Source organism: Oratosquilla oratoria, chromosome 40 (genome assembly GCF_046742065.1).
Source record: "Oratosquilla oratoria isolate Oo_2021 chromosome 40, ASM4674206v1, whole genome shotgun sequence".
NCBI lineage: Eukaryota > Metazoa > Arthropoda > Malacostraca > Stomatopoda > Squillidae > Oratosquilla > Oratosquilla oratoria.
The window spans coordinates 35,859,240-35,869,239 of NC_134816.1; the positions used below are offsets into that span (position 1 = coordinate 35,859,240).

The window sequence follows — 10,000 nt, forward strand, 5'->3', positions numbered from 1 at the left end:
TAAAAACCCCTCCCACCGTCAGCCCTGGGGCCTGGTGCCCCCATCACCCACAAATACAGGGGACTTGCAACCTGATCCCCAAGACCCGACTCTTAACAGACCGGAGTCTGCACCCCGATGGGCCTGCCAGAGGGTGAATACATCTAAGATATTGAGTATCCAGTTCCTAAGTCCAAGACAAGCTAAGGTCATCAACTATCCAAAAGATGAAGGAGGGAAGAACGAAATAGTCAGAAGAAGACAGGCCTGACTACAATTTGTTGTGTCAGCAGCCGAGAAGCAAGGTCACCAAAATTCAGAGAACTTGTCAGTGCCCCGACGACATCGCCCCTTGGCCGTCGCGTCGTCACGTAAGCCCCACAACGACGTCAAAAGGGGATGAAAGATTAGGGGCCCTATATCAATAATAAATCATTATTTCATGTATTAGTTAACTAATTTATCTATTATTAATTCGTTTGTTTATTTATTCAGATGCCAATTTATTAACCTTTTCTACTTATTTTTATATTTATTTACTTATATTTTGCAGATGCGCAACAACCTCAGAAGCTTCTGTCCTCGACTGAAGTTTGGATCACCGCAACGTTTAGCTGTACTTTACGTGGTTATCGCGGTCGCCTACATACTCTGCTTCGGAGCCTTTTAGTACGAAATCATAAACCCTGACATCAGTTCGTGAGAAGTCGAACTTCGGCTTCTCCAAACCCAAACAAGATCAACCTAATCGTTACAAACCAGAAGTTCACATATAATAGTTGTATCCAATTGGCAGCTGCCGCCAATTCTATGTGAGGACGGAGCCAATAAATCACGACGCTTAGATTATGAATTTAATAAAGCTCATACAAAAGAAACTAATTAAGGTTTCGTCATTACATGGTGTTTATATATATATATATATATATATATAATATATATATATATATATATATATATATGTGTGTGTGTGTGTGTGTGTGTGTGTGTGTGTGTGTGTGTGTGTGTGTGTGTGTGTGTGTGTGTGTGTGTGTGTGTGTGTGTGTGTGTGTGTGTGTGTGTGTGTGTGTGTGTGTGTGTGTGTGTGTGTGTGTGTATGTTAATAGTAATGATGATATGGTTTAACGTCACACACTCCCCCTATCGGGAGGTTAGGACGGTGCCCCTCACAGAGGGCTTTGTGTATATATATATATATATATATATATATATATATATATATAAATATATATATATATATATATAAATATATACATACATATATATATTATACTAATGACCCACTTTTGGAGAAGAATAGACGAAAGTAAAGAGATCCGTATATTTCGGTAACTATCTGTAATTCTCTTCGGCATCTGTTGAAGAGGATCACAGATAATGATCGAAATATACGGATCTTTTTACTTTCGCCTATTCTTCTCCGAAAGTGGGTCATTAGTATAATTTTACCAATGTGCTACGACATTACTTAGTTGTGATATATATATATATATATATATATATATATATATATATATATATATATATATATATATACATATATATATATATATATATATACATATATATATATATATATATATATATATATATATATATATATATTTATGTTGATGATTATTTTTTCCCACTAGTGACGTGCAAAGGTTCATCAACTCAATGGAGGTGCGACGGAATTTTGTGAGAAATTATTCCTCTAGTCCAGCAAAGGTCCCTCTTGAAGACGACAGAAGGACGAAGCTGAAGGTCAAGGTAGAACCAAAGAAAATTTTGATATGGACACCCTTCTGGTATCGTGGGAGCGGTGCTTGGAAATCTGTATTCACCAGGTAAGATTGTTTGAATAGATATACATGCATGCAAATGTCCAATATCCGTGAAGCTATGAAATCCGAGAACTATATCGTAGAAGAAACGTAATCACCAGAATCTATTGCCCGACGTTTCGGTCCTAGGCCTAGGACTGTCTTCAGGAGCATCATGGAATACGGAGATCACAAGTTGTTTATATTGCCAGCAGATGAAACTGGGACAGGAACTGCACCGCCGTGTTCTTCTCATCCCACGTGCCCTCTGTATTCCATAACATCCATGAAGATGGTCCTAGGACTAGGAACGAAACGTGGGGCAAAAATGCATATAAGGGGGCCGGGAAGTAACTAAGTTAATGGATATGAAATCATGGTTCATAGACTTCTACGAGAGTACACGGTTTCACACATGGGCCCTCACGTCAGAAACAAGTGATATTGAGTGGATGTCTGACGACTCCATTCAGTAATGAAATGTCTCAGGAGACTATAGAAGAGCTGGACATAAATGTGTGATATGTGAGCAAACGGAGTTAGAACTGTGTACGCGACTGGTAGTTGCCGACGAACCGCTGAAAACAAACATCAGGTGAGAAGGGAGCCTTTATCGCTACGACGTTTCGCTTAAGGTTTATGAAGCACATACATACATACATACATACATATACCAAAGGCTTTTTCTCCCTTACACGGGGGGTAGCCAAAAAAAAGGCATAGAAATCACTCCCACCCATTTCATTTCCCATATATTCCACTCCCCCTTTACCCCGTCTGGGGTATTGGCTGCATGTTATTGTGGCAAAGTAGCATACAGTTGATACTTTAGGGTCTATATGGGGCGCCCCTACGGACCAGAGTCACACATCATTTTGTCTGTGATAGAGGAAAACTCTGTACATAGAGAAATGATGACACTTTTATACTACGACTGTCCCTCCGTTATGCGGTCCCCCAACCCCATGTTACTGTCCTGTACCATTTCTCTGAATATTCATTTCCTTTTTTCGCCTACCTACCCTGTGGTGGAGGCAAAAGAATACTGCCACCAAGTATTTCCACTTGAGTCGTAAAAGGCGACAAAAAAAGGGACGGGGGATGGGATTAGGAGTCCTACTACCTGTAGCCCCAAAAGGGGACATTCCTAAAAAAGAAAGTAAAAAATGAAGTACATAGTTTAACGTAAATCTAACAAGCGCAACGTCATACTAATAAAGGGTCCGTCCTCACATGGTATATCTTTTTTGGTAGAACAAGAACCCTTTATTCAAGGTGTACTCCATCTCTCCAGGTGTGTGGCAATGCATAGGTTATGTTTACAACCGACAGGTACTACTTCAACCAATGCAGAGTCAATGACTGCGAGTTTCTGTTCAAGCACGACCGCGTTAAGGAAGCTGACGCTGTCCTTTTCAGTTTGATCGACTACAATCCAAAGAAGGTACCAGCAGTGCGGGATCCTAAGCAGCTCTATATAGCCTTCACCCTCGAGAGTCCTGGAGGTTAGTGTATAGGGAAAGACCAATGCCTGTGTCTGTGTGTGTGTCCCCTCATGTTCACTCCATCCATCTCTGCTTTCCACACTTCCTTTACTAATATTTCTTCAATACTCTTTCCATGTGTTCAAACCACCCCCAACACTATTTCATCAACTTTATCTCCCATTTCCTTTTCCAGCCCCGCTCTCCTCATAACCTCCTCATTTCTCACTCTATCAAACCATGTAAGCCCTACAATACTTCTCAGACATTTCATATCAAACACAATTAAACTCTTCCTCTCTTCCCCTCTTATGTTCCATGTCTCTGCTTTATACAGTGCACAACTACCCCTTTGTATAATTTCCTCTTACCATGCATTCCCAAATGTCTATTTCTCACTACACTTTTTAATCCCCCAAGGCTCTTACTTGCTTCTTTCAATCTACAATCTACCTCCACCTCCATTATATCATTCTATGACTGTCCCTCCGTATTGCTGTCCCCCCACTCTTAATATGTCGTGTACCACTTCTCTGAATATATATTTCCATTTCCGCCAAACATTGGGGTAGGGGAGAAAGAATATTGCCACCAAGTGCCCCCACTTGGGTCGTAAAAGGTGACTAAAACGGGACGAAGGATAGGACCAGGCATTCTACTGTCTGTAGCCCTAAGGGGTAAATGAAATAAAATAAAATAAAATAAAATAGAATAAATAGAAACACAATTGATAATAACAGAAATAAAAAAGAATAGATAAACAGACTGTAACTGAAATAGTTTAAAGTGGTTTTTTTTCAGTTGTCGTGCAACAAAATAGACTTCTGAACACAGCCAACTTCTTCAACCTTACGATGAGCTACCGCCGTGACTCTGACATTGTGGTGCCCTACGGAAGGATCGTACGACGGAGAGAACCTCAGAGTAAGGGGCGTGTGTGAACAAGTGGTCACAGCTCTCACCTCACTCGTGGTAGCCCTCGGTTCACCCCTATAATGCCCAAGACTTCCCAGTTCCACTCTTTGTAATGGCGGGCATGAGAGGTGCCATGTACCAGTGTTGTATTTCAAAAAATACAACACAAAATGCCCACACCATTAGAATAAATTACCAGAAAAAAGACAATGCACAAAAAAAAAAACAAGTTACTTGCCCTTCCAGTCACGCTGGATTACAAAAAAAAAAATTACTTAAATTCCCAGTTGAAACTAGCACGAACAAAGGAAAAATAAATTGGTAGCAGCAAATAAATCAACACAAACTACAGGAATACAATACTTAGAAACAGGACATCAGTTAAGTATAACCCCCAGGGGCTCGGTAAACCATAACATACCTTGGAATCTGTGTTGTCCCTCCTATAGGTGGTGCAGCACTTTGACATTTCCCACGCCCCTCCTCTCGATGTTATAGTTTCTGAGCTTGATAATTGTCTTTTTGCTGGTCCGGACCACGTTCCGTATTTTTGTTTTTTAGGTAGAAAATTAGTACATAGAAGAGAAAGAGAGAGACAGAGAGAGAGAGAGAGAGAGAGAGAGAGAGAGAGAGAGAGAGAGAGAGAGAGAGAGAGAAACTTTGATCTCTGATAATTCCTACTACCTCTTCCTGCAGAAGAACAGGACTACTGGTCGGCGAAGAACAGCTCAAAGTTCATCGTCTGGTTCGTCAGCGATTGTTCAACTCAATCCAAGAGGGAACATTACGTGAAAGAACTTCGGAAGTAAGCTATATATCATGGGACTCAATCATGATAAATATTGATTAGAAATACTGAATGTTATACCTTAGAAAGACATTTAGGGAATTCTTAGAATCTTAGCTAACACTACAAAAATAGACGAGGTTACGTTTCTGAATTATAATTCTTTATTTATTTACTTTTATATATACACTGTATCTATAATTTTTGGCATGTTCCTGTGGACATATTCGGAAACTGTGGTCCTCTGGAGTGCGGCTCACGGGTCACCATTCCAAAACGCCTGAAGAATGACCCGTGCGAGACTATCTTCGACTCTTACATGTTCTATCTGGCTTTCGAGAACAACATCTGTAAGCAAGAGCTTCGCTGTGTTCTTTTTGTTCACTTCATCTTTTTTTTTTCTTCTTCGTCTTCTTCGTCTTCTTCTTCTTCTTCTTCTTCTTCTTCTTCTTCTTCTTCTTCTTCTTCTTTTTATTCTTCGTCTTCATCTTTCTCGCCCTCGTCGTATTTTACTCCTTCACCTTCCTCTTCTTTGTCTTTTTCTTTATTTCATCTTTTTCGTCTAAGCCTTCCTTCCTCATCATCTTCTTCGTTTTTATCATTTGCTTTCTTCTTCTTTTGTCATTTTCTTTCTTCTTCTTTCTTTCTTCTTCATCAGCTTCTTCTTCTTCTTTCGCTTCTTTCTCTTCATTTTCTTCCTCGTCATCGTCTTCTTCGTTTTCATCAATTTTGTTCTTCGTCTTTTTCGTTTTTATCATTTTCGTTCTTCTCCTTTTTCTTCTTTTTTCTTCTTCTTCCTCTTCTTCTTTTTTCCTCTTCTTTTTCTTCTTTTTTTCTTCCTCTTCTTTTTTCCACTTCTTTTTCTTCTTCCCCCTTTTCCCTCTTTTTTCTCTTGCATATCATGTCTTTGACACTTGCAATATAACCATACGGTAACAAAAATAGCAACTGGATACAATAAAGGTACGACAAATACCCCTACTCAAACGCTGGCTTCCATTCCTTTGTAATTATCAAGAAAACGAGTTCCTGAGTCGTTACTACTATACATGCATCAGTGACCCATTAGGTAGCCAGCATTTAGTTTAAGACGATGTACCCATTCATCACCCATTTATTGTCCTTTCTTAGTTCTTTGTGGATGGAAGGTCATTCCTGCCTACTGCCTGGGTCAGAAGCAATGCAACAAGACATTGCACATCCACTGCAGGACCCGACGGCCGAAGATGGTTTACCCCCACTGTTTCATTTACATGGCGACCCCCTCCTCGTCCTCTCATGAGCGATAATAGAAAACAAGGAATTTTTTTCTTCTGGCCGTATCAATTTATCATCCATTCACATTCTTCAATCACACCCATCCCCTGTCTTCTCCCTTCCTTGCTCAACAGCCATTCCTCTTTTACCCAAGGCTCCCTTCACCCAGTCCATACATCTCATTCTTGGTCTTCCATCAGCCTTTACCTAACACACTCTTTTTGCTAACATTTCTTCTCTTATTTGATGTGCTCAAATCATCCCAGTATAGTTTCATCGGTCCCTCACTCCTTCTCAAAAGGAATTAGCCTCTTCTCTATTTTCGCATAAGGGGACCAAGAGGGAAGGTCTTCATGTGGGGTCCTGCTATAAACGAGTTGTGTCTTGCTACATTGTTTTTGACCAGGGGAGTGGGCAAAAGACAGTGACGACCCCTCACCCAGGAAAAGCTAAGATGAAAAGGAATTAAATTGGTGATGAATGGAAGTGGGATGTGTCGGGGTGGGTGTATGCCTTTGCTAACTACTTCCTTTATAAGGAAGGAGAAGCCTTTGGTATATAGATAAATATATAGATAGTACCTTTGTATCCCATACCTAGGCTGGGACTACGCGACTGAGAAGATATACCGAGCAATGAAACATTCCTCCATCCCTGTCGTTTTTGGGGGAGCCAACTACTCGGACATCATCCCACCAGATTCCTACATCTCTGCCCTGGACTTTTTGAACCCGAAAGACCTCGCTGACTACCTGAAGAAGGTCGCCTCCTCTTCGGAACTTTTCAACAGGTGAGGTTCTCCCAGTTTAATAAGATCAAAAAGGTTGAAATGGGTGGGACATGTTCCAAGGATACAAGGAGATAAATGGCCTAGAAAAAAGGTTCAGTAGTGGAGTACGTGAACGACGGCCACTTGGGCAACTTATAAAAGACTGGTGGAGATGTGTCCACGAAGACGTGCAGATATGTGGAATGGAACCAAGAGAATGGAACTGGCGCAGGACCGACGGACATGATGAGACGCTTCAAAAGTGGTTATGGGCCACCAAGTGGCCTGTAGACCAGCGGACTAAGAACAAAAAATCTCCCAAGGCCACAGTTACGCGTTGTCCCTGCAGCGGGATCAGAGACAACCTTTCGCCTCCAGAAGCTAGCGCTCTGGTCCACTCGGACACATTGGTCTACTGAGATGATTCTACAAATACTTCTTGTAAGACTCTCTCAGCGAGCTCTTTGTTCTCTTTCGTTGCGAGCTTCTAGAATCTTCACGCGGACATTTTCTCCCAGCATCTTGCTCTACTGAAACGATTCTGTAAATCTTCTTGCAACACTCAGGAAGGGAGCTTTCTTTTCTTTCTACCCTTTTACTGTGAAGCTCTTGAATCTTCACGTGGATATTTTCCCACCTGTCTGCCGCATATGCAAAGAACTATGAACACAACTAATCAAAGCTTACTCAGGCATTTATTCATTTAAAATTCGCCTGTAAATCCATAGGTGTGGGTTGGCGTATATCACGTCTTTGGTAAGACTTCTTCGAAAATTTAAAACACTTGATTTTCCTTATGCATGTATATTCGATAAGATACACTACGTAGATCCTAGCGGGTCTACGTTCTCCTATTAACTGCCGTTCCCTCGATTGGTTCCAGTTTTTATACCATTTGATATGCTGAGATAGCATTTGCTGAAATGGTTGACAGTTTTAACAATCATTAACATTAATTGTACATAATAGGGAAGTTAACATTTGTATATCGTATAATATATTATTGGTTCTATTTCGTATTTTTTTCTTGTGGTTTAATTTGTGTCTATTTATTTGGTGACAGAGTATAGTGTGCGTGTTGAAATAAACTACTAACATTACAAATTACACTATGATTATACTTGTACATATGCGTGAATGTATACGTGCATGTATGTATGTATGTGTGTGTGTGTATACGTATGTATGTATGTATGTACGTACGTATGCATTCATATATTCATTAAAATTTCGCCAGTACACTACAAATATACTTATACGTATGTGTGTATGTAGGTAGGTATGTGTCTATGTATGTACGTGTGTATGTATGTACGTGTGTATGCATGAACGTGTGTATGCATGTACGTGTGTATGCATGTACGTATGTATGCATATACGTGTGTATGTATGTATGTATGTATGTATGTATGTATGTATGTATGTATGTATGTATGTATGTATGTATGTATGTATGTATGTATGTATGTATGTATGTGTGTATATATGTATATATATATATATATATATATATTTATATATATATATATACGTATGGATGTATGTATGTATAAAAAGTTTATATATTTATGTATGTATACACGCATATATGCATATATGTATCTATATAATGATGTCACTCCTCTGCAGTTTCCATCGGTGGAAGACTTTGTTCACGGTCGAGGTGGGTCAGCCATTTTCCACCCTCACCTGCGACCTTTGCGCTCAGCTCCAGGGTCAAACTGAGGACATCGAGTTCCCGTCCAAACCGTGAGTGGTTCCATACGCGCGCGCGTACACACACACACACACACACACACACACACACACACACACACATACACATATACACACTTCTTAGGACGGTCCATGGTGTTCGACACGACAATGCTCCGATAAGGGATGAGTGAAGCTGGGTGGTGATGCTGGGATCTTTGTTGTTGATGCCAACAGAGGTGACTATGGAGCCCAATTATTGATCCACAAGCAGATTAAATATGTTTGACCCCATGAAGCTTTATCAGAGGCAATGGTTTCAAGTTCTGTTGCTGCGATGTTACACCTTTTAAGTGTAGCGTTTAGCTGATTTTTGTAGCGTTTTTTTTTCTGCATTGCGACGTGCATCAGGTAGTTAACCGTAAAGAATCTGTCGAGGATAGCGGTTCTCAGGCAGGCATGCGAATGACATACCTGCCCATTGCAACTATACGTTTTGCTAGCAATGCTTTAATGCTTGAGATGTGTGCAAGATGCAACATTTCAGTGTATGGTACTTTGTCTTGCCGTGTTAGGCCCAGGATTCTTTGTAGACACCGTATGTGGAAGACCTCCAAAGCTTTTATGTGTCGTCTGTAGTTGGTAAAAGTTGTAGAGTAGGGTGGAGATACAGACGGCTTTCTACGAGTAGACGGATATTTCGGTTTCCATTGTCAAACACCCGAGAACGTAGACGGCCGAAAGATGCGAATGCGAGGTGGATTCTTGAATGAATTTCATCGTGTACATTGTGTTTTGCTGTTATTATGCTGCCGAGGTAGGTGAACCGCTTGACTTACTTGAGGTGTATAACATTGGCGGGATTGGGGCTGCTATGTGTTTTGCAAGTATCCCGGTCTTCTTTGTGTTGACATGCAGATCCATGGATTGGTAAACTCCGGAGACCACTAAGATAGTCTGTTGTGGGGCTTCTGTGGATTGAGCCGGCAAATCACAGTCCTCAGTGTACTGCAGTTCCATGAAATATGCGGTGGTAAATTTGGGCTCTAGGCAAAGGAGGCTAAGGAGGTTCCCATCTAGGCGGCATCCGCACTCCGTCGCCATCATTGAACTTACTGTGGCTAAAGGTTGCGACAACAGTGAGAAATAGGTTAAATATCACAGGTGCCAAGACACAGCCTTGCTTAGCTCCCTCTTCAATGGTGAAGGCCTCTGATTTTTGCCCTCCCCCCAATACTCAGGCATTCATTCCGTCATGGAAACTTTTGAAAATATTAAGAAATTTTGGAGGGGTACCAAACTTATGTAA

General features: G+C 40.8%; 2 protein-coding genes across 2 annotated transcripts in view; both read left to right on the plus strand.

Annotated features, from left to right (window-relative positions):
* Positions 1-5,044, plus strand: part of LOC143020591 (alpha-(1,3)-fucosyltransferase C-like) — a 20,064-nt gene extending 15,020 nt beyond the window's left edge. The window contains exons 2-6 of the mRNA XM_076177026.1: positions 533-648; positions 1,614-1,808; positions 3,117-3,289; positions 4,070-4,192; positions 4,880-5,044. Of these exons, the coding sequence (XP_076033141.1) occupies positions 533-648; positions 1,614-1,808; positions 3,117-3,289; positions 4,070-4,192; positions 4,880-4,992 (720 nt within the window). The 3' untranslated portion in view covers positions 4,993-5,044. The remainder of the gene's footprint in view (positions 1-532; positions 649-1,613; positions 1,809-3,116; positions 3,290-4,069; positions 4,193-4,879) is intronic.
* A 139-nt stretch (positions 5,045-5,183) lies between these two features.
* The window catches only part of LOC143020592 (alpha-(1,3)-fucosyltransferase C-like), a 6,784-nt gene continuing 1,967 nt past the window's right edge, over positions 5,184-10,000 (plus strand). The window contains exons 1-3 of the mRNA XM_076177027.1: positions 5,184-5,320; positions 6,828-7,017; positions 8,626-8,745. Of these exons, the coding sequence (XP_076033142.1) occupies positions 5,290-5,320; positions 6,828-7,017; positions 8,626-8,745 (341 nt within the window). The 5' untranslated portion in view covers positions 5,184-5,289. The remainder of the gene's footprint in view (positions 5,321-6,827; positions 7,018-8,625; positions 8,746-10,000) is intronic.